Source organism: Saccoglossus kowalevskii, chromosome 13 (genome assembly GCF_978046115.1).
Source record: "Saccoglossus kowalevskii chromosome 13, keSacKowa6.1, whole genome shotgun sequence".
Classification (NCBI taxonomy): Eukaryota; Metazoa; Hemichordata; class Enteropneusta; family Harrimaniidae; genus Saccoglossus; species Saccoglossus kowalevskii.
The window spans coordinates 30244462-30271440 of record NC_140653.1 but is presented as its reverse complement, the minus strand read 5'-3'; the positions used below and the strand labels follow the sequence as shown (position 1 = coordinate 30271440).

General features: G+C 33.9%; 1 protein-coding gene across 1 annotated transcript; it reads left to right on the top strand.

Moving 5' to 3' along the window:
* The first annotated feature begins 1126 nt into the window (after positions 1 to 1126).
* On the top strand, positions 1127 to 26605 carry LOC102803356 (sugar transporter SWEET1-like). The gene is made up of 6 exons (XM_006811594.3): positions 1127 to 1326; positions 6675 to 6752; positions 14800 to 14923; positions 17914 to 18075; positions 19698 to 19817; positions 21103 to 26605. The coding sequence occupies exons 1-6, from the start codon at positions 1256 to 1258 to the stop codon at positions 21187 to 21189; spliced, it is 642 nt and encodes a 213-aa protein (XP_006811657.2). The 5' UTR covers positions 1127 to 1255; the 3' UTR covers positions 21190 to 26605.
* Positions 26606 to 26979: the final 374 nt, after the last annotated feature.

Genomic DNA, 26979 nt, shown 5'->3' with positions numbered 1-26979 from the left:
GTTTAAATAGACGCTTCACAACATTTGATGATAACTTTTTACTTTTTAAAAATATTACTATTACTGCATTTTATTTTTTTTTCTCGTTATCATGATCGTAAAATCACAAATTAAATTATAAAGTGAACAGCACAAGTGATACTTATTACGATTAAAATGTTTCATTTCACACCTCTGAATAAATTCTCGTGTTCTAGACTGCTCGCATGGTTTCGTATTCATTCAGAAATTGAATATGTGAATTTAGTGAGCTGGAAATTTTATTGTGATAATTATTTTACAAAGGACATTACAAAATTACTACAGAATCTAATTGCCAGATTAAGTTTTATTCCAGGCTTTCGAAATAAACATGAATTTTTTGTCGATTGATGACGTCATTTCTCTGCAGATATAACCAAAGACAATTTCTAATGTCTTTGATATAACACATTTAATTAATTTGTATATATTGAATATACCAATATGTATTACATACTAGTAATACAAATCACCACTATCAGCGGTTTGGGAGAACCATTTATTTGGCACAGACAAAACTGTAAACTGTATTATTGGTAATACAAAAACTCACTGATATTATCAATAAACAAAATTTAATTATGTACATTATTAAAGTAGTATTAGTTCATTGTTGTTTATGTTGACAAATGATCGCACAGTCGTTTTTATGTTGTTTTATTTATTTACATGCATTGTTCTTCACTATAAAGCGTGTTGTACTAGTAATTAAAATTCATACACCGAACACAATTGGTTACGTTAAACACAGACCCTTGCTACAGAGGAACTAATAAAACTCAGACCAGTAATACTAAAATTATCTAGTTAGTTTTCGTTATGTATTAATATAAACCATCTCGGTCTCTCGGCTGATTAGTTATCTCTTCGCAACCCATATATATTAATTTGAGAATTGTTTCTTTTTATAAAAAAAGGTCGCTTTTCAACAGCTGTTGGACATCGGTTACATGATCAACACATCGCGGCGCAGTGCAACATGTGGCGCCGTGAATGTGGAGTAAACAATTACGGCAAAAACTATCAACATGAACAACCAAACTACCTTTCGACCAATCATCGCTCACCAGCTTCCAGCTTCGTAAATTTGCATAAAATAAAAATGGCGCACGATTGAAGACGTACTTTGTCAATGTTTAGTGCGGAAGTAACGTACTAGTATTGTTGTCCGCCAGTGTGACTGTTTTGTTAGATTGGCTGAATTCTGTTTGTGTTTAAAACACATTATCCAGTCATGATGGATATGATATACTGGGTGTCATGGGCGTGTTTGGTGTTCACCATCGGTATGTTTGCTGCCAGCATGTAAGTTTTCTATTCGCTTTGCATTTACTCATGACTTTGTTTCAGCTTTTTAACATATCGGTCATTGGTTAATAATGAAATAATGTTTTAATGTTATCACACTCAGAGCTTGGTATTCATTTCCACGTGACACGACTAAATTGTTTGTCCCAATCGTAATCTATACGTTGATCCAGTGTGTCAACATACCAACTGAATTGTTCGCATTCATACTACCGCCGGTACTACTACTGCCAACATATGGCGTACGGTATCTGCCATATGGCTCCGTCCCTGATTACACTGTAAACGTGACACATAATATGTTATAATTGAACACAACAATTGATAGAAAAATAATTTTCCTTACTGATTGCTGTTTTTTCATTCATTGAAATATGGATTGTGTATATAAAGTTCTGAAATACTGCAGTATTATTTTTGAGACATTTAAAATCATCTGATGAATGCACAATTTGGGATAAATTTATTTATCAAATGTATCGTGCTAATTCCATGCAATAAAGTCATCAAATGTGATACCTGATGTATTTTTGATATTAAACCCATATTTTCATCGGCTGACAATTCTAGTATGACAAATTATTCAGAGACGTGACAGTAAGTTTTAGTAAATGTAATAAATTAAATGTTTATGCTTATATATGCTGGTATGTTTTGACATTCATTTTGATATGTTGTCATCAAACTTTTTCCCTTCAAAGTATGTGCTGCTTGGCAATGTCCCAAGAAATAAAACTACAATAGTTTTGTTGAAAACGTTATAATAACATTATTATATAATGTGCTATTCATTCAGTCAATAGACCCCTATCGTTTCAGTTTGAGTTGTGAAATTTATAAATATTTATAATGAGAATGCCTTTGTTGCACCAAGAGAATTATTATTACAATAAAGATATTATTGATGGCCCCAAATTAACAAAATCTTTAATTGCAAAGAATGGCATTGCTCAATGTAAAAGTGACTGAACATGCTAAGAAGCTTTGGACATACACATACAAATTATGTTTCCAATGCAAAATGAAAAAAAAAGAAAAATTTGATTTATGTGTTTCAGATTGAACCATCTCTTTGCCTGATAAGTGTTATTTGATCAAAATTACACATTAATTACTCTAATGGCTTTATGCATATGAGAAATCTTGATAAAAATAGATAACAAAATATTATTATTTAAGTGTTTAATTTGACAATATTGTTCAGCTGTTTAACATGACAATGACATGATTATGCAAATTAGCTCCATGGTCATCAGGATGACCTACTAAACTCTTTTGAACCCGACATACGTAATGTTCTTCAAAATACCATTTTTGCTGATTTCAGTTGACAGCAGGTTTGCGTTATTTGTTTTTGGTTCTACTTCTAAACAAGAAAAACCATCGTATATCATACAGTAAATCACAGCTTAAGAGCACATATATTAAGAGCACAATCCCAATCAGAATGAGGTATTAAGGTAGCGAGAAGGGAAATTTTCACTTTTTTCTTGATTTTTCAAAAATTGATAAAACGGTTACTTTAGACCTTGATACATCACCCCAGGTTTACAAAAGATCGAAATTGCGAAATAACGTTGCTCAAATTAGTGTTTTAAAACACTAGCAGAAAAGACTACAACTGCCGTTTCGTGGATATTTGCATAGTGTTTATCTTTGGAAGGAATTAAATGATAACATCTTATCTGTATACTCTGTTGTTGACGATTCTGATATAACGGGTGATAAGCTTCCAGTTGCAAACAATGCGTGTTTATCTAACGTCCATTGTCAGCATTATTGTCAGTCGAGACTTCGTCGGAGAAACATGGTCATACAGTACTCATTTCGCCCAACCTTCCGCTTTTACATCGACCGCTTATCGCTTAATTTCCGACCACGTGGTCTTGTCCGACCGGAAACCGACCGCATTTTAATCGCGTTTTTTTTTTCGCTCGCTCGCTCGCTCATTGAAAACATTGACCGCTCACCCAAACACTGAAAACTGACACATGGGTGGTCGAAATTTTGGTTTTGATAGTAAAGTGTGAACATACAACTAGTATTAACTATTATTACATTCTGAACGACACTTCAAATCTAATAGCTGTATTACACTTGTATCGTGAAAGCAACTGAACTGGGACTTCTTGTTACGTGTTTTGGGTGCTTGTTCTAGATGTAATATTTTTATTTTAATGAGACAGTTACGTGAAAAAAAGCCTAGGTAACTCCTTTTGACAGAGCAGAGAAACGAGGAAATGTTAGTGATTAATTCCAAAAATAACGATATCGAATCCACATCGGTCCACGTCTGGTAAAATTTGACATTCCATTTTTAAAATTAAGTCACGATCATTGAATGAGCTCGGTCTATATCGTATACGTACCGCAAAAGTGCTCCCACAAAAATAATATTTTCGACTAAAAACGGCCACATGCCCTGAAAAAATCGAACAGAGCTTGACATGTATGAATAATTTATTGGGCTTAAATGAAAAACGTGTCAAATTTAGTTATAGCCATAACTATTTGGTGGCCAGTCGATGAACAATTCAAAGTCCTTCAGGGCTGAAAATCATCGACGCTACTCTGGTTTACTTTATTTCACAACTTGCAGAGAAAACTGATTCGCGTGAGCTCTAATGTATCTTAGCCTAGTATTTTCTTTTTGAACTAAGGTCAAATTCCATCAGTTTGTCAAAATATATGTTTTTCAGCGAATAATTTTGAAGCCTGTCACAGCACAAACAACTATGTGAATCGACGCCGGTGATTGGATTGTTCGACGACCCTTCATTTAGCGTCAAATATACTTTGTTACAACATCATTGATTGGCTGAGAGTCGCCTGATCGGAGCACGCACTGGGTCACAGAACCATATTTGTCCGTATTATCAACAGGACTTTGCAAAATAACCACACCCACATTTTCAATCATTATTAGCGCGGAAGTTGCCAACAAATGTAAAAAAAATCGTGAATTTCATGGATTCGAATAAAATAAAGCAAGTGATTGATAAGGATGATTATTAATATTTTCCCCGATGCTCTTCGAATTTTTATTTTTTTTATTTCAAGGTAAGTAATGCGTAGCTGAAGTTGCATCGTCTTCAATGCGGTTGTTTCGCCGCGAACAACTCTAGCTCTGTTTTGGGCATGGTTTAGTTTTGCGATGTAAAATAAAATATATATTAAAATAATAATACTTGATTAATTATTTTGGGTTTCAGCCCACAAATTACGGACATGATCTCCATGAAATACGGTCAATGTTTGTCTTCTCTCGGCTGATTGTCACGGTGTTGATCGACGCCCTTCCTAAACTCAGTATGGAGAAACCAACGGGGATCGACATTCCAAACAAACAATCGAAATTATCAACGAAAGACGAGATTTTTCTAGATATTTACAAACATACTGTCATGACAAACATATGTAAAATTAACAAATACACAAAGAGGTGTAATATTAGGTTTTATTTTAGGCTTAGAAATATTTTCTTTCACTCAACCCATGCATGTAACTGCCATTTAGCTTTACGGTCCTTCAGCATCGGGGGAAAACAACAATAATTATACAAAACACATTGCGAAGACTCAACAATCAGGAAAGAAACCCCAGACAACCCTGTTGTACTTGTGTTGAAATACATTTTGTATTTCACGTCAGAATATTGTTTAAAATAAAATATTCAGTCCAAGCCAAATCGAGGTCAAAGGGTCAGGTTGCGTGCATATAATTATATATAGTTAAAACAAAAAGTATTTGAACTTTTGTCAGCTGTTAAACATCTATAAAAACCAGAAAGACAATTATAAGACAATGTGAACCTCGGAAATTATTCTGTTAGTCCGAATTTTAAATGCGCGCGAGCGAGCAGGTGGGCGGTGATATTTCGGGGTTTGCGCGGTCGAAAATAAAGCGGAAATTGTCCGGTCGAATTCAACAAGCGGTCGCAAAAGCGAGAGAAAAAGGTGATTGGAAAGCGGAAGCGGGCGGGAGGTTGTGCGAAAGAAGTACTGTAACTTTGCATAACTTTCTTTTAAATCGTTTTATTTTCCAAGTCAATATTCTATTTTATTAATACATTTTTTTTCTAACGCAATGGCGAAGAAAAGAAAGAAAGCGTTGACAGACGAGGCAAAGAAAAATCTGCCACTCAGTGTCGCACTCTGACACAGCAATTTTTTTTCAAACATCGGCCATTTTGTTTCACCATGGAAACCGTTTTATTAGATGTCTTATCTGAGACACTTGAAGGATTAGCTTGTTTGTAAACTGTCAGCGTGTACAGTGGGACAGTAATGTTTGTCAGAGGATTATCCCTCGTTGTTCGTTTGCATAACAATGGAAAACCCGAACGTTCCTGGAGTACGGACTCAAATGCCAGCAGTTTTCTTCATTTTTCGCGCTCGAGCTTGAAATTATTCATTATCTGACACTCTTTATGAGTTCTATGATATCAGTGGTTAATATGTTTGGCCATTTTTAGTGTATATTTATAATAATGCAGCAAATCTACAGTGTTTTATTAACCAAAACTGTTTTTCGCGTTTTTCTCGAGTTGAAGTTTTGATCGAGAACGACTCATTGGGACCGCCGCCAAATCAAGTGCGTTCGGACTAGGACATTCAAACTCGCAGTTATCGATCAAAAGATAATGATGGTGCGAAATATGTCTGGGTTTTTAAAGAAAATGCTTTGTCACAGAATAATAGTCTGTTAAAGGTGCCAAGTATGAAATAATTTGGGGACAAAAAAACAAACCTGCATAGAAATCGGAATAATAGGTCTTTTGATTATCGGAGACGCATTTCAATGGACTTGATTACGGACAATGCATAACTTAAATTTCACCAGGAAATTCCGCAGTGTGCTCTCGCAATCGCGTACTTAATCATTTTTACAAGGTTCGCCATTTTTGATGTCACGTGATAATTATGTAAACAATGTCTGTCCAGTTTGTGCGAACTTGCACCTCTATACTTAGTCTTTTGATATATACAACCTAAATTACTGTTCTGAACGAGACAACAGACAGAGAATGTTTTATTTAAAAACGTCACAAAACCTTCTCGCTACCTTAAGGTTGGTGTAATAACACTGCCAGTATGAGACCTTGATTGAACTCACTGTTCAAATCATATCACAAATTTGAAAGGCCTTTGTGATGTGAACAAAATGGTTAGAGCCACATAAATGAATAACTCTAAAGACAATGACTGAATTAATGATTAGTTTATTTATCGGAGAAGTAACAGAACAGAATAAATCCTAATCTTAATATTGCTGCATTGTTTTACACTAGGATATTGTTGATGTCATAAATTCACAGATAATAACAAATAATGTATGTGATTCAGTCCCTCAGCTTTACACGTGGTTCGGAAGAGAAGTACACAGGATGTGCCATTTTTGCCATACGTTACAACAAATTTAAAGTAAGTACCCTGGTAGTATTAAAATTAGTATCACATCAATTAATTGACTTCTTAATGTATGTTAATTGACTTCTTAATGTATGTTAATTGACTTCTTAATGTATGTTAAATGACTTCTTAATGTATGTTAATTGACTTCTTAATGTATGTTAATTGACTTCTTAATGTATGTTAATTGACTTCTTAATGTATGTTAAAGGGTGGTAGTCATCGCGCCACGCATGCGCGAGATATATGGATCTTATATAAACAAAGACTTTGACTGTTGCGTAGATTAACAAGTACAGACTGAGACGTTACCAAGCTTTAATTAGGTATTTTTGTATATGATTGGAACGTATCAAAGGAATCACCAGTGATAATTAGTGCAAGTCGTGCCCAGGTCAAACCTCATTCTTGTGATTTTCATTAGAAGAGTGCATTGTATTGTGGGAAAATCAATGTTTATCAACAAAATCATTGCACATGAGCAGGGCAATGACTGCCACCCTTTAATAATTTGGCGGCTTACCAAAGTGATACAATCTCAGAAACTACTCAAGTTGTTACCACCTACAAACTATTGAAACAAGATGTATGTACTGATTTTTCTCAAATGTGTACAAAGACAATACATGGTGTCCTATATGTGCACATCCATTTTGTTCTGGATTTGTTCAAAAATGACCAACTGGTGGCCATTTTAGGTATAGCATAGGACTAAATCCTTATTTGGAAATTGTTTGTCATGTTTACATCACATACAAATACTTTCCTTTGTTTACTTCAGACGTAGCACTATAACCGCTTGATGGATATAAAATCCTGTCACTGAACTGAAATGTTCACATAGCCAAAACTTTTTTTGTTGCCATTTTGGTTTGTTATCTCAGATTATATTATTACTCCAAGCAGAGAAAAGATGTTAGTAGTAAGGCAGTACCAGAATGCATCACATGATCTATTTTAAGGTAATAAGAGGGGAAATGAGTAACAGTTAAATTAGGACTTACCTCACCAGTTATTAAGCATACATTAATGGTAATGCATATGTTTTCAAAAAGCAGGGATATATAGGAGAATACTTATGCATCGTGGATTAAGCTACGAACATTCCTGTGAACCTCCTACAAGTAAGGTTTTTGCTTGGGATCGGTCATTTCTTATTTCTTTTCATGTTTTTGATTTTTTCGCTGTTGCTTTAAAAGAAAATGATCTTTGAAAATAGATAACAGCATTTTTATATGCCTCATAATTAGATCTTGTGGTCACAGCAACATTCACGCAATGTCATTTTGTCATGATGAATAGTTGGTGTAATATGTGTATTGTTAATGTAAAGGAAAATATTGAAAGATGACCTTTCAATAGTCATGACAGTCAAAAATTATTTTCCATAGAAAAGCAATAAAACATTATGTGGTATTTTGCTGCAGATAAACAGATAATAAATTTAATACCATTTTGATCAAACTGTTACATCAACAACAATTAGTGGACTGTCTCATAGAAAGTTACAAAACTTTCACAGAAAATGATAGGTGATAACTTGAACACGATGGCGCTTCATATAACCTCTGAAGGCTTTCTTATTATTTTTTGAGTTCTGTTTGAAAATGGCCTACCTATTTCTTTGGTTCAATTCATCCAACCTTTTTTTTAAAGCTTAATCCCAGTGATTTCAAAAAAAGTTTTTATTTTTTTTATGGGAACAATTTCATTTACAATAACATCACCAGTTTGTACATGTTACTGTGTGTGTTCTTTATGTATTATATAACTGAACAGCAAAAACAGTGCAGTGTAGTCTTCTATTATAAGTTGATTACATGGAAAGTGTGTTTGAGTTAAAATTCCAGGCTTAGTCTGGTTGACTGAGATTCTGAAATTGTAATTTTTCATAACATATTGGTATGTATGCAGACAGACTACTTAGTCTGGTTGACTGGGTATTCAATTACATATACCACCTGTCATTGAACTCTGACCCCATAACATAAAAGTCACAACACATAAATCATACAAACATTAGGTTTATAGGATAGATAACAACTATGAAATACTTTATTTTCAATTGAAATTTATTCTCGCTATTTTTGCTGGAGGGATGATTTGGTAAAAATAAAATACAGCAAATATCCATTTTTTCCTATATTTTACATTCAGCTCATCAAAAATCATTGAAAGTGAACATACAGTAAACATACATAGTTTATTTCTTTTGAATATTTTCTTTCTCAATACTAGTAGCTTCGTGATGAGTGGCTTTCATGGTGAGTGTATCTCGCAGCGGGTAGCTTTTGCGGGAATTAGGTCCTTTCATCGTTGTTGAGAATCAAAGTTTTATGTGTCTTTAACAACTGATGCTATTCTGGGAATATCATCCTTAGAATCTGTTAATTTGTCTATATGATTTGTGCAGTTGCTCTGGAAGGAGTTCCGAAATAAGACCCATGCTTTGATAATGCTCCTAATTCCCATCAACAATTAGATATAGGGTGTACATATTTTAATACATATAGTTACACAAACAAAAAAGAAAATATAATTAATTAGAGATTTTATTATATAACCTAGACAAAAGCAATCAATATTTTTCTTTGCCAGAATGATGCATTTTTCCCTATCTGTGCAACTTCATGTTGAAATCCTAAATGAGATTTAAAGTTTATAACTGGCGATTTAGCAATATTAAGGATTTTTTATTACAAATATTTTTATTATATAAATATTGTATTCACTAACATTTATTTTGTAATTACATTTTTATGTATACCATAGGGTCAATAATATTTTTTGCTTACTGATTTGACTACACTATGTACTTGACAGTTTCCAGTACTTTATTCTCCAGCATAAATATCAGATTATTTATAAGCAGATTGTCATGTGAATTTCATCAATTAATGGGATACTGTATGATGACGCTATCTTCAGGGCCTAATTGTGATTCAGAGTACCATATTTACTATGTCCTGGACCGTTACTAACTTGTGTAATTACTCTACAACAACATGTAAATTCATAAACACCTCAAATAACATTCTTAGCTCGCTAATTTTGTGTATGTTTTAGACTTACATATACAAATGTAGTTCTTGCTTAATTTTTGCTGTTTTTGTTGTAACTACCTTATACTAAAATATGTTTGGATATTTAGAGTACCGGTAATAACAAATTCTCACTTCCGGTCTGGTTAGATTAAAATATACCACGAACATTTACCCCGGTACTTTTAAGATATAATTTTTGCTATGCGCTGGTTCTTCAGCTTCATTGTTCTGTACTTCATTTAGTAATTCAGACTTTCCAGATTGTGTAAAAACGGATAGTTTTGTGATTTTGACACGGAAAATGCCTGGGCTAAATCATTTGCTGAGGGGCGGCCACATAGGTATGTGCACTTGTAGCACATGAACCAAAAGCTTAGGTAATCAAAAAAAAATTGCTTTGTACTAAAGTACATAAAGTATGGTAAGTTCAAGGTCTTCACTTTTTAGCTCCCATGAAACGGAGTTTGAGTGGTACCGGTGTCTGTGACTCTGACTCTGTGACTCTGTGACTAAAATTTGTTCCACTGATAACTCAAGATCTACAATTTCAATTCAAATGAAATTTGGCACACAGCTAATATATGATGAGTAGATGCGCTGATTAGATTTTGGTGCAATTCCATGCGTATTAATTAGTCAATTATTGCATTAATTAGTCTCCATTCAGACACAGTATCTGTATCTTAGAAATGCCTGGACCAATCACAATCAAACTTCACACAAACATCATACATGATATTATACATATGCACGTCAATTTGTTTCACGATCTGATTCAAGATGGCTGAATGGCGGCCATTTTGTGCTAAAAATCATCAAAATTAAGCATTTCTCGGCTGTTTACAAATGGATTTTGTTCAAACTTGGTATATACATTAGACATTATAGGACCTTGATGCACATCATTTTGTTTTACAATCTGATTCAAGATGGCCGAATGGCGGCCATTTTTGTGTTAAAAAATCCTAAAAATCAAGCATTTCTCGGCTATTTACAGATGGATTTTGTTCAAACTTGGTATTGTAGAATACTTTATTTTCGCTTGGAATTTATTTTCGCTATTTTCGCTGAAGGGATGTTTCCGTGAAAATAAAATTCAGCGAATATACTTTTTTTCCTATATTTCACATTAAACTCTTACTCATCAAAAATCTGTGAAAATAAATTCCACACAAAACGCCCAAAAAACCTTTTCAGCGAAAATTAATTCCAGCGAAAATAAAGTATTTCACAGTATATACATTAGACATTATGGGACCTTGATGCAAATAATTTTGTTTTTCAGATAAGATTCAAAATGGCCGACTGGTGGCCATTTTGTTTTAATGAATGTGGTTCTCATGCCATATCTCTGACTTGCTTTCACTGATTATGTTCAAATTTTAAATATTCATTATACATCATGTCATAGATAGACAGATGTATTGGTTTGATGATCCTATTCAAAATGGCCAAATGGTGGCCATTTTTGTGCTAAACAATCATCAAATATCAAGCATTTCTGGCATTTATGGATGGATTTCGCTCAAACTTGGTACATATATTAGACATTACAGGTTCCTAATGCACATCATTTATTTTTCAGATCGAAATTCAAAATGGCTGTCTGGCGGCCATTTTGTTTTAATGAATAGGCTTCTAGGCTTCTATATCTCAGACTTGTTTTGACTGATTATATTCAAATTTTAAATATTCATTATACATCATGTCATAGATATACAGATGTATTGGTTTGACGATCCTATTCAAAATGGCCGAATGGTGTTCATTTTTGTGCTAACAAATCATCAAATATCAAGCATTTTTGGCATTTATGGATGGATTTTGTTCAAACTTGGTACATACATTAGACATTACGGGTTCCTGATGCACGTCATTTTATTTTTCAGATTGAATTCAAAATGGCTGACTGGCGGCCATTTTGTTTTAATGATTGGGCTTCTAGAGCCATATCTCTGAAATGCTTTGACTGATTATATTCAAATTTTATATATTCGTTATACGTCACGTTTTATATATACATGTATTCAAAATGGCTGATTTTGAATGGGGTTCCAGAGCAATATCTCTCAATATGGACAAGTACTTGTTTGACGATCAGATACAAATGTCAATTTTGATGTTAAAAAATCATATTCCTGACATGGTTATATTCCAGCCATATTACTACATGTATAAACAAAACTATTTATCTTAAATTTGATAACTAACAGGGACTGTGCCATGCATGGCTTGTTAATTTATAACTTAGAGTCTTTAAAGTTTCTTAACAAATATTTGACTAGTGTGAGTAGCCTAATTTGCATATTGCAATAATGTATTCTGTCGCAAAAAAAAACTGGTAATATTTCATTGTAAGGGCTGCAAATTTGCAAATTTTAGTATATAATGATTTATTATATCATGATTGATGTTATTTGAGCAGATACAGCATCTAAAAACATCAAATGTATGCGAGTATGGGGAGTACGCATGCCAGTTACAAGAGTAATGCGCCCATTTTTTCAGTTTGACGAAAAGGCAGTACCCTTTCCGATTTTCATGAACGCAAGTTCAATTTCACTAATAGACAAAATCGAAGACAGATGCCGTACAACTTTCTGCCAATCTTGATTCGTAAATGTTCTGGTTACATGTACAGTGTTCTCCTCGGGCCTGCGTCGCTTAGACAATAGCTGCGTACCTTTCATTTCGCCCGCGATTCTGCAGTGTTCTCATCAGGTCTTTTAAGGGTATCGTGTCCAATACTGTTCTTTCTTTCCACGATACTGTTTCCCTCAAGCTGGGCCGTTTCCAGGCCATTGTTTTGCAATGATGAATCAGAACAGAACAATTCGTGTGAACTGATCAATCCTAACTTAATATCTGGATACTCGTATTCACCTGCGGATACTTCGGCCTACTTTCAAGCATGAATATAGAAGGAAATCAACGATTTTTTTTCAGTATCGTTCCAGACTTTGCAAGAAATTTATATAATAATCACAGTGATCACTACTATTGGGTTTCACTACTATTGTTTTCGCATGGTTTCCATCTTACTCAAATAAAACGAAGCAGTTGATTCCTAATTTACTTAGTGTTTATTCTTGTTTGATATTTTTAAACAAAAATGCAGTCATTAAACAAATAGTAAATATGCGAGTTTTTTGTTTTTGACGAACGAGGACAAGGAAGACAAAATGGCATTAGTTTTGTGTAGGGTCGATCGCAATCTCCGGTTTGTATCGAAAGCACGTCTCACAAATGAAATTTTTTTTTTTGAGCAATAATTTGATAGTAATTAAACAAATTTCAATTGTTGGCATATGTAATGGCTGGATCATTTACTTTCAAGGGCTCAAAGTCCGGACAAACATAATTAGCTACGATGTTTTTATTTATCTGTTCTAGGTATGTTGTACAGACTTTTTAGTTGTACTATTTTGATGATTTAATTTCAAGAATCTGTCAAGGAAACCCATAAGAAAATCAAAGCAAAAATTATTCATCTGCAGACGAAACAAACCCCGACCTCTAGAAATACCTCATTCATAGATTGCCTCATTAGTGCCCTTTGTTTACAAGTATAGTGTCCTTGCATGTTTTTCAAAATGCCCATATCAAAATCATGTGTTTCCATATACAGTATGTCATAGATTCTCAGACATCTTGATCAATTTTATTGATGGGTTGACCTACATGAAATTACATTCACTTATTAGGCAAAGCCTATACCTTTATAATACATGCTCTGATAACACGGGAGCTATTTACAGTTTGACTTTGATTCATAGCATAAAAACAGTTTTCACCCTCCCTTATTATGACAGACTCAAAAGCGAGTAATTTCCATTCCCCTAAAGGGTAAACAATGATTCAGTCCTGTACTTTATGCTACAATTTGAAACAGTTTATTTTGTTTGCTTAACATGTTTATTTTCCTTCAATTATGTTTTCGTGGTCGTCACTGCGTTCCTGGAATCTTGCTGATAACGTTTTAGTCCCAATTTACATAGCCATCACAGAAGAAATTCAACAAGCGTCGTCAATGTTTCATAGAGAAAAAAGTAATTAGCATAACAATTTTTTTTTACCTTTGTCACCCTTTTTAATTACCCTTGACTTTTCCCACGCCCTAGAGAATTACAATGTACATCACAAGAATTGTTTCTCGGGAGTCTGTACTAAAAATGAATCCATGTCCTCCATAAAAAAACGGTTTGTGTTGTTTTGGTTCTAACTGGTCACCGCGTTTCCTGGAATCTTGCCAATATACCCAAGGTAAATAGACTCTCACCCCTTGGTTATTATCACAGATTTTTGACCGAAATTGTCATCTAACTGTAAAACTGTTGCTTACTAGCTTCTTAGTTGGAATGACAATTTTTGGTTTCAAATACCCCAAGAAAGTGTTCTATGTTCTTCAATTAGGTGTTCGTATGCAAAGGATTTTTCATAAAACTTTAACTCTTTGCAACAATGAAAGAACTGCGACAAAGCCCTACTCCCTGCGAAAGCTACCTGGTACGAAATCCATTTACTGTGAAAGCCACTCATCGTGAAGCTACAAGTTCAATAAAATAAAATATTATGTGAGTGTATAAATGGCAACTTCAGACCAGTGACAATAACCACTGAGAGAGCGTCTACAAAGGTCACAAGTCTCTTATTTGTTTTGCAGTCTATCAGGCTTTAGTGGTGACCCAGCGTTCAACATTTAACCACTCACATAATATTTCACTTTCTTTTAAAAAAACATCAAAAAACAAACAAAAGACTGTATGCAAGTATGTAGACTTCTAAATACAATATTTACCATATTACCGGGGGTAGAAGTGCATCTCAAATAGAAGCACCAGGTCTTGACTTTTGAAAATTTCCTGAGAACTAAAAATAGCTCTTCTGAACACAGTAATGTGAGTGATTAAGAGAGCTATGCTATTATGCCATGGAGTGGGTGACTGATGAACTTTACAAATGTTGAATAATTGTGTACAACATGTCTAACTAAAGTTATTATTTCATATTGACAGCAATATTTTGTGGTGCTATTATGGTTCACTCATACGAGATTCTACCATCTTGTTAGTTAATTTAGTTGGAAGTACAATACAAGTTTGCTGCATCGTAGTTTATCTATATTTCACAACAGAGAAAGTAAGTTTATTTAACTAAATCCTAATCTTAGGCAATATTGCTTTGTGTTCATGTACTAATACCAATACATTATAATAGCATTCACGCACAGCTCTTTATCATGGAATAAGAGTCAAAATAACTTGCCCATGCTAAGAAAACTTGCACAGCTCTTTATCATGGAATAAGAGTCAAAATACCTTGCCTATGCTAAGAAAACTTGCATGAACGCAAGTACAAATCCAAATCTATAGCAGAGGTTAATACAGTGTGCGCTGACACTTTTTTTGGGCTAAGTGCCTAAAATGCCATTGTATTCAATGTTAATTTCAAAGATTTACTATTATATTCATAACTATTCATTTCGGTATGCCACTTCCGACTTGACAATCAGCGCGGACACATCTAGAGATATTGTTCTTGGGGAAAAAATGAATAGACGATGAGATTCTGTGCTACTTCCTGTTATTCCTTCCTAGTTTAATACTGAAGATGGGAGTTCCTTAGCCTGTGCTAACCACTGTTTCCTCCTGTGCACAAACGCAGTCTATCCAATATGCATATGAGATTACAAAGGTCAATGTGACATTGTTTGAACCCTTTGAACCTGTGTCATATTTCATGAACCTCATATTTTTAAGATTACTATTACCAATTACCGAAATTGTCCATTTGATGTTCAATATTTAAGGATCATCTATGATTGCTGCTAAAATATTTGTTCCCTCATTTGCATATTTCAAAATTTGTCCCAAATCAATGACAAAGTAAGCAAAAAAAGTGGAGAGCTCAACTTTTTTCCCTGAAATCAAATGCATAATCCAAAAACTACATGTAGGTTTTTTTTTAATTTTTAAAAAGCCAGTCATTGGGAATAAGTTGTTTTACTTCTGATGAAATGAATACACTGATCACTCTACAATGGAATATGATTAGATATTGTACAGATAGTACATACAGACCATCTAATCGCTTTAGCAGAATGTTGTGGTTTCCATGGAAACTGACATTATACAGTACAACTGCTGTTAGGGGATTAAGTCATGTGACTAGCTGGTTTTCTAGCTAAACTACATGTATCAGCACTGGTAGATTATTCACATGTATTTTGTGAGTGCCCTAAAAATATAGTTTACAAAGTTACAGCTATTTTGGTAAACATGTGCTTATATAAACATATACACATGTATAAGAGAAATGACTAATTTAAAAATAGTTTGTTTTGCTTTTTATAATAATGATACTATATTTTTGTTTTATTTTATTTTTATTAAATACATTAGTAAACAAATAATTACATTGCGTTCTTGAGATAGTTGGTTTGAAAATATTTAAAATTCAATTACCTGATAACTAATAATTGGAATATTCACAGTTAACAATAACAATGTATTGTGGTTCAAAACTGAATGGTCTAAATAATTATATTAATGTGCTAAAATTGATACATTGTATTTTGTAGACTGTTTTATAGAACACAGTGATATAGGTCAGAGTTCATTTCTTTTTTCAAATTTATTTTTGTAGTACTGCCATTCATAATAATCCCAATATTTTTGTTTTGTAAAGTAACAATAATTTAAAAACAAGGGAACTGAGGCAAAACTATAAGAATCTATGTTTTTTTTCTGTAATCTCTTGATTTTGTGGTTTTAGCAAAATAAAAATATTTTGTTTTCACAAAATCAAGTGGCAGATGGGGTGAGATAAAATGAGTAGTTGAGTACACGTATTGTTACTTTCCTGTATAATTCATGAATGTTTTCTATAACTGTACACAACGATTCTGTATTGTATAGATTTAACCACGTACCCTTTCAACATTGCAATAATTGCATCAGCTTAACGCAATGCCTGCTGTAACCCTCCATAGTTAGTCAAAATGAATGGAAAAAATGACATCAACAGACGATGTGTTAATTTAGCTACCAGTATATTCCCACAATATACCAGACTTTAATGAATTATCACTACCGGTACCATATGCACTTTATGAGGAGTATATTCACTCATGTAAATAGTTTATAAAATTAAGTTGATGTATATAAATAGTCCCAGCACATACCAAATAAAAAATTGAGATACCAGTGTGTACCTCCAGAAGAAAGAGTACTGGTATGTACTCTATGTTATAATCAGTTTCTTGGCAATGTAGTTTGTTTTATCATGAAATCATGTTTTAGAACACATGATCAGTTCTATATACATGTATTTTATCAATCACCAACTCAAAGATTTGACATAATATTTGTTCAGAAAATACTAAAAACGTACGGCTGCAACACAAACTTATTTATTTGAGTCGATAGAAATCAAATAAGTTTAACTTAACTTGTTTTATATAAAACTGTATGCTAATTATTATTTTGGTCTCTAAATGAATCAAATCTGCACAAATATTGCTGAAAGGGTGGTCACTATAGGCAGGTGGTCTTTATACACAGGTTGCTCATACATACCTTGGAGTGCCTAAAATTGGTCACTATAGGCAGGTGGTCTTTCCATACTGGTTGTTCATTCATAGCTTGGACTGCCTAAAAGTTGTCACTATAGGCAGGTGGTCTTTATACACAGGTTGCTTGTACATACCTTGGACTGCCTAAAAGTGGTCACTATAGGCAGGTGGTCTTTATACACAGGTTTCTCATATGTACCTTGGACCTAAATTACTAAAAATGAAAAACATTTACATGATAGGAGTGCTCTACATTTGAACATGATAAATTATTACATGATCAAAAGTGTACAATATAATATAATTAGTTTTGAATTCAAACAGTTACACTCCAATCAAAAATAGTTTGCACTTCTGATACGCAAGTTTTCAATGGTTAAATGCAAAGGCACAACAAACTCTGCTAAGAATCTCTCAAGTGATATTGTTCCAAAAGAACATAACGGTTTTCATGATCACTTTACTTTGGCACCAGCTGTAATTGTAATATCAAATCACACAACACAGACAAATACATGACACCAAGAATAACGAAGGAATTTTATTTGTCTTGCAGAGAAAATATTCGCGACAAGCGTTTATTGCATTTTTTAGTGTTACCGTTCTCATGGTATATTTTAAATATTATGACCTTGCACCAGATGTACTTATAAAACAATTAGGTCTTGCTGCTAGTAGTGTTACCATAGCGATGTATGCATCACCTTTGGCTCAGTTGGTAAGTTGTCATCTGTTACGTTTTTTGAATCTCGTAAGGAATATGATGAATATGATCAATGGAATAAAACTAACCAGTGTGTTGACAGGGTAATCCCATCTCATGATTTCTCAACTCATTCGTAAATTTTGGGTACATTCCTATTTAATATCAACATTTACAAATACACATCCAATAATCTTAATACAATAATGTATATTCATATTTTAATATTATTAGTCCCCGTTCGGACGCAGTCCGAAAACGGGGACTTATGTTTTGCCCTGTGTGCGTGCGTGCGTCCGTCCGTCCGTGCGTCTGTCCGTCCGTGATCACCTGTATCTCGAACATGCATGGACCGATTAAGTTCAAACTTCACTCATACATCACACATTATATGGGACATATGCACATGCATTTTTTTCATGATCTGATTAACGATAGCCGAATAGCGGCCATTTTAAGACCAAAAATGCATCAAAATCGCACATTTTCACCATTCCGGACCCGGATCTCAGTTATGCATGGACAGATTTTGTTCAAATTTGGTACATACATTAAACATAATAGGACCTTGATGCACGTCATTTTTTTTTTTGGATCGGGTTAGAAATGGCCGACTGGCGGCCATTTTGTTTTAAAGAATTCAGTTCTGGATCCGTATCTGAGACATGCTTGGATTGATCGAGTTCAAACTTCACACACACAAGGTACATCATGTCACAAATATGTATGTGCATTTATTTCATGATCTCATTAACGATAGCCAAATGGCGGCCGCTTTAAGGCCGAAAATGCATTGAAATCGCACATTTTCACCATTCCGGACCCGGATCTCAGTTATGCATGGACGGATTTCATTCAAATTTGGTACATACATTAAACATAATAGGACCTTGATGCACGTCATTTTTTTTTTCGGATCAAGTTCAAAATGGCCGACTGGCGGCCATTTTGTTTTAAAGAATTCAGTTCTGGATCCGTATCTGAGACATGTCTGGATTGATCAAGTTCAAACTTCACACACACAAGGTACATCATGTCACAAATATGTATGTGCATTTGTTTCATGATCTCATTAACGATAGCCAAATGGGGGCCGCTTTAAGGCCGAAAATGCATTGAAATCGCACATTTTCACCATTCCGGACCCGTATCTCAGTTATGCATGGATGGATTTTGTTCAAATTTGGTACATACATTAAACATAATAGGACCTTGATGCACGTCTTTTTTTTTCGGATCAAGTTCGAAATGGCCGACTGGCGGCCATTTTGTTAAAGAATTCAGTTCTGGATCCGTATCCAAGACATGTCTGGATTGATCAAGTTCAAACTTCACACACACATGGTACATCATGTCACAAATAGATATGTGCATTTGTTTCATGATCTGCTTAACAATAGTGGAATGATGGCCATTTTAAGGCCGAAAATGCATCAAAATCACGTATTTTCACAATTCCAGAACCGGATCTCAGTCATGCATGGATGGATTTTGTTCAGATTTAGCACAATGTGTTGTACATATGCAGGTGCATTTCGGTCATGATCTGCTTTGAATGTATATGTCACTCAAATATGAACGGAACGGGGACGTGTCATTGACAATGGCTTGTTTTTAATATTACGTTTTTGTTGTAGAGAGAAGTTATTAACAGTAAAAGTACAAGATCAATGTCGTTTCCGTTGTCAGTGGCAACGTTTATTGCTGCATCATTGTGGACATTGTATGGATTTCTTTTAGATGATCTCTATGTCATGGTGAGTTAATTACATGTACCAATTCATACTATACTCTTCTTGTTCAAATTCCTCCCATCCTATCTCATCTAAATGTGTCCTCTTCCTGCCTCCTGCCATATAAGCCCATAACATTTGTGTTTGTGCTTGTGCGCTTCTCCTGATCTCATTACAAGTTTTCCATCCACCCAACTCTCTTCCTTTTTACACTGTTCTCTTCCATGTTGTTTCAGGTCTGCCCACCTTCCTTTTTCCATCTGGATGCCATTTCAAAACAATCATACAATGGTGGTTACTTGGCTTGTTCAAAACTTTAATTAAATCAATTTGATTAGTTTGAACAAAACATGTTTGGTATGTTCAAAATGCACATCATATTTGCTCATTTTAATGCATACTCTTATGTAAATTACAGAGGTCTTATAAAATGAGTAATATTTTAATATACCTTTCTCATCTGACTTGCTTGACTAAGCACCCTGCATCCACTTTTGAGGCATTTCTATTTTCGGGTTCATGTTTGGTTAAGCGACCATCCTTTCAAAAGTATGACTGTTTCATAAAATATGGTCATTGAGCATTGTTTCTGTATACCTGTAATTAAATTCATAATACACAGTGGATATCTGTGAATATCGTGCGTATGTGGTAACCATGGTAACCATGCATAAACTCCTTTCTGAAAATAATCTGTTAACAAACATGTAAAGCAGTAGATACTTCATACCATATTCAGTTTACTGTCAAAATACTCTATTTAGTTCAATGTTCAGAGTTTGAAAACGGATACTAATGGATTGACCTTTGTGCATGCATGTGTTCATCCATATCCACCTATACCTCACACTTGAGTAAATTAGACATTTGGCATTTTATTGGACATATGCATATGCAATTGTTTTATGATTCGATTCAAGATTGCTGAATGGCAGCCATTTTCAGTATTCCGGAACCCGATCTTAGTTTTGCATAGACAGATTCTGTTCTGTACATATGTTGAACATAATGTTACCTTGATGCATTTTATTTTTCGGATTGAGTACAAAATGGCTGACTGGTGGCCATTTTGTTTCAGAAAATGCAATTCTGGATCCAAATATTCGACATGACTGGACCAATCAAGTTTAAACTGCACAATACAAACAGGGACTATGTCATTGACAATGACTTCTATTGAAGATGATCTTTAAATGGAGCAAATATGATAATAGTCGTTTTTATACTGTCACTTCAACATATTACTCTGATCTACTTTTTGATTTCATTATTCAAACATTGCTAATCATTAAAATATTTTTGCTTTCAGATACCAAATATTCCCGGCATGATGACCAGTATTATTCGCTTTTGTCTGTTTTTCATTTACCGTTCATCTGATAAAACAATTACATGAAGTAATGGACAAACAATGAGTCAATAGATACTACTATCAACTCGTCTGCTGGATTGAACTATATAATTTATGCTAGTATTTACTGGATTGATGCCTATAACCTTAGTTTCAACTACACTTCCTATTGTCAACATTTCTTCTATTTTTCTTCAATAATTTATTTTCAATTTAGTACATGTGTCATGGATAGTCATTGTAATCCCAATAATACAAGTCTATTCAGTGTAAGGAGTTTGTGTCTAGTGTGTATGCATACTAACCTCTACACTGATCTGTATTCTCTTATATATGTATTGAAAACATCCAATAGACTAAAGTCAGTTTACTTTCATTGGTATTTGTAATTTATTGCCATCAAATTATTTATTACCAGAAACTGTGTGAACTGTTTGAAAATCTGTCTAAACTAAACATTGGAAACTGAAAATCTGTCTAAACTGAACATTGGAAACTGAAAATCTGTCTAAACTGAACACTGGAGACTGAAAATCTGTCTAAACTGAACACTGGAGACTGAAAATCTGTCTAAACTGAACACTGGAGACTGAAAATCTATCAAAACTGAACACTGGAAACTGAAAATCTGTCTAACCCTTTTTAAATTGGAAATCTGTCTAATCACATTTTCAATTTCTGTTGCTGAAAAACTATGCTATCATTTATTTTCAATTTTGATGTTTAATGAAAATGACATCCATCTTCACTTACGTTTTACATTAATTACAAATTATCTCAATAAACCTGCCTTAGATGATCTCTCATTTCTTTAACTATCGTACAAAAGATGATATTAAATGTTTAAATTACGCATGCTGTTTTATTAAGCATGAATGTGGTAACATACCCAGCAATTTTACACCATGACGGTATCATATCAAATATAAAATATATGTATATACAAAATATTTATAATAACCACCAGTTTATAATTATCATATATTTCAAATTGTAAATGTCATACTCATTTGTGAGATTTGTTTAGTCAAACTCTAGTAACTAGTTATTTTGTTTTGAATTATTTAAATACTGTATTTGTTCTATTAGTAGCCCATGTGTTAACATAAATGTGTCTAAGGCTAAAATAAGTCAGTTTATAAGTGTCCAGCATACAATAAATGCAATTTATAGTTTGTGTGCACATCTATTGGTGATGCGCTTCTAATAGAACAAATATGGTGTATATACTTCTATTGGAGATGCGCTTCTATTGAAACAAATATGGTAAATGTATTTAATTGGAATTGTGCTTTTAATAGAGCAAATATGGTAAATGTATTTTCATTGGAATTGTGCTTCTATTAGAGCAAATATGGTAAAATGGATTTTCATTGGAATTGTGCTTCTAATAGAACAAATATGGTACCTGTACTTTCATTGGAATTTTGCTTCTAATACATTTATAGCAAATACAGTGTATCCTTTTATTATATTAATATCTTAATTTTAATGTCAAAACATAGTGGTTTGTCTTGTAAACCAGCTTTATGAACCCTCTGGGACAAGTAATGCTGATATTTTCCTTGTGGAATGGTTTTAGTATTTATTGTACAATTAAAACAATTAGTTTATGTTCTGTAAGATAGTGACATTATTGTGCTAGCGGTGTTGTCATGACTACTATATAATATTTTAAGTCGCTAATTGTTTTGTTTTTTTATTTTATGTTTTTTAATTCACGAGTTCAAATTTGTTTATTTTAGAGACAAAAATCAAAATAATATGTATTGAGACATTATTTGGGTAAAAACATTACGCACATACAGGGAAATGTTTAGTTTATTTACCAGTGATAGGCCACTGGTTCAAAAATAGCAAAAGGTCAAAAAATTTGGAAATTGTTGCACCAAGCAGGAAACAACATGGTGTTCAGAGTGTACTAGAAATAAAAATGTCGTTATTAACAAATGAATACCATTGTATTGTTCAAATATTGAAACTAGACAAATATGGTGGTGTTACTGCAAAAATTGGACTACCGGGTATAAATTTTCAGCACCCTGTAATTTTGTAAGTTGATGGTCCCATGTAATATATGGCATGTGTTGGTTCTTGATAGCCTTTCTTGCAGTTCTGCTCTGTGATTGGGACGTGAACCCATATTTACCCTTCTCCCTTCCCATCCCGGGAAATTCATACCAAGTGGTCTAGATTCTGTGGTAACAAAGCTACATTTGTCGTGTTTAGACAATATCTAAACAATATAATTGTGGAAGTTATTGGCAGTAACTAATAACAATAAAACCTTCCTTACGGTTTTCACAGTTTTTTGAAAGACTGATGTATATATATTGAAGAAAAAGGTCATTTTTTGCCTAACTTTTGAACTGATTTTGTGATAATCATATTATATATGAAAACATGCCCATAAGTAAAGTATGATAAGTTCTTGAAATCAAAGGGCTTTAATTACTACTTTTTCTTTATTATTAATTACCATATGTTAGTGTGTTCAATGTTTTTTGAATTCATGTTCTGTTCAGTATCTTGAACAGGAAAATAATTATAAATATTTGTTTTTATGGGGTAGCCATTTATGACATCCCTGTATACCTTATTTTTATCTTTTTTTTTGGGGTTGTAATTTTCTTTATATACTGTACCTGTGGCCTGTGTTATTAAACTGTTTTACCTAATCAAAATTTGAACTCACCAGTGTGCCCTCTATGCTATTTTGATGCATCACTGACAACATAGTGTCAAATGACGTAACCATAATGCCAATTGCTGTCTGTTATCGATGCAATAAAAATGAAATAATTTATAGCAAAAAGGTTTGGTAACACATATTGTAATTGTGAGAATAAGGCATCAATTCATTAATGAATAACACCAGATGCCACCTAGAGTCCTTTAAAATCGCTAACCAACAGGATTGCACCTAACTGCCATAGCAACCCCTATGTGCAAATGCTAAATAAGATGAGGAATGTTGCTAAGTAATTTGTTGCTAAGCATCATTGCAGTACAAATTAACTCTCAGATTTTTAGTTTGTTGACTCGCAAAGAGGGCACACTGGTACTCACTCTCTGTTTTAAGGGAGATAGATTTGGAGTTGTCTGTCATCAAATTGTTCAAGCAAATTGTTATTTACAAAGCAGAAGACGGCATGAAATGATATCTTTTTAGCTGACAGACATTCACATATAACTATAAAAATATTGACACTCTTTTCTTTATTGGAGTTTACTTTATTAGCTTAAATCTATTCTTTTTAGAGAAACCTAGGCCAGGGTATCTTCAACTGTAATGGCTACTTGGTGCATTCTCCAAGCATTTCAGAGAATGTATACTTAGGCCAGGGTATTTTCAACTGTAATGGCTACTTGGTGCATTCTTCAAACATTTCAGAGAATGTATACTTAGGCCAGGATATTTTCAACTGTAATGGCTACTTGGTGCATTCTTCAAACATTTCAGAGAATGTATACTTAGGCCAGGGTATCTTCAACTGTAATGGCTACTTGGTGCATTCTCCAAACATTTCAGAGAATGTATACTTAGGCCAGGGTATTTTCAACTGTAATGGCTACTTGGTGCATTCTTCAAACATTTCAGAGAATGTATACTTAGGCCAGGGTAGTTTCAACTGTAATGGCTACTTAGTGCATTCTCCAAACATTTCAGAGAATGTATACTTAGGCCAGGGTATTTTCAACTGTAATGGCTACTTGGTGCATTCTCCAAACATTTCAGAGAATGTATACTTAGGCCAGGGTATCTTCATCTGTAATGGCTATTAGTGCATTCTTCAAACATTTCAGAGAATGTATACTTAGGCCAGGGTATCTTCATCTGTAATGGCTATTGGTGCATTCTTCAAACATTTCAGAGAATGTATACTTAGGCCAGGGTAGTTTCAACTGTAATGGCTACTTAGTGCATTCTCCAAACATTTCAGAGAATGTATACTTAGGCCAGGGTATTTTCAACTGTAATGGCTAATTGGTGCATTCTCCAAACATTTCAGAGAATGTATACTTAGGCCAGGGTATCTTCATCTGTAATGGCTATTGGTGCATTCTTCAAACGTTTCAGAGAATGTATACTTAGGCCAGGGTATCTTCAACTGTAATGGCTACTTGGTGCATTCTCCAAGCATTTCAGAGAATGTATACTTAGGCCAGGGTATCTTCAACTGTAATGGCTACTTGGTGCATTCTCCAAACATTTCAGAGAATGTATACTTAGGCCAGGGTATTTTCAATTGTAATGGCTACTTGGTGCATTCTCCAAACATTTCAGAGAATGTATACTTAGGCCAGGGTATCTTCATCTGTAATGGCTATTGGTGCATTCTTCAAACATTTCAGAGAATGTATACTTAGGCCAGGGTAGTTTCAACTGTAATGGCTACTTAGTGCATTCTCCAAACATTTCAGAGAATGTATACTTAGGCCAGGGTATCTTCATCTGTAATGGCTATTGGTGCATTCTTCAAACATTTCAGAGAATGTATACTTAGGCCAGGGTATCTTCAACTGTAATGGCTACTTGGTGCATTCTTCAAACATTTCAGAGAATGTATACTTAGGCCAGGGTATTTTCAATTGTAATGGCTACTTGGTGCATTCTCCAAACATTTCAGAGAATGTATACTTAGGCCAGGGTATTTTCAACTGTAATGGCTACTTGGTGCATTCTCCAAACATTTCAGAGAATGTATACTTAGGCCAGGGTATTTTCAATTGTAATGGCTACTTGGTGCATTCTCCAAACATTTCAGAGAATGTATACTTAGGCCAGGGTATTTTCAACTGTAATGGCTATTGGTGCATTCTCCAAACATTTCAGAGAATGTATATTTAGGCCAGGGTATTTTCAACTGTAATGGCTACTTGGTGCATTCTCCAAACATTTCAGAGAATGTATACTTAGGCCAGGGTATTTTCAACTGTACTGACTACTTGGTGCATTCTCCAAACATTTCAGAGAATGTATACTTAGGCCAGGGTATTTTCAACTGTAATGGCTACTTGGTGCATTCTCCAAACATTTCAGAGAATGTATACTTAGGCCAGGGTATTTTCAACTGTACTGACTACTTGGTGCATTCTCCAAACATTTCAGAGAATGTATACTTAGGCCAGGGTATTTTCAATTGTAATGGCTACTTGGTGCATTCTCCAAGCATTTCAGAGAATGTATACTTAGGCCAGGGTATTTTCAACTGTACTGGCTACTTGGTGCATTCTCCATGTTTTATAAAAAATATATACATGGGTCAAGTTATTGTTAATTGTAATGAATACTTCAAGGTCAAATTGTTAGTATTGCAACATTATACATGTTTAAGGGCCAATATAACATGATAGTGCGTGTAGTATGGACAATATATCACTAACATTGCATATTGTAATTGATTTACCTCATTATCCATGCTGCCGTTAATAAAGTTATTTTTATAAATGAGAAAAAGCTTGTATTCTTTTTGTGATTTTGTAATTCATGTGAACTCATTTGGTTGTTGGGTAAGTGTATTAAGACTTGGGTGGAAATAATTATTTATTTCGTACTTATTGTAAACACATTGACATTTCACTGTGTTTTTTTTAAATACACATAAACATTTGAATTAATGTGTAACCAGATGGTACACTTTATTCACCAACAAATATCACAAATATCCCATACAATGCAATCTGAAAAGCATGTACTAAAATGTAAATAAATTAGTCTTTGCTAAAAAAAATAATTCAGATAATAAGTTAAACATGTCTGGTGCATAGAAATAAATCCTTTCAAGATTCAGTGCTTGACTTGTTGACCTTAGACGTGCGACGAAGAGAGGT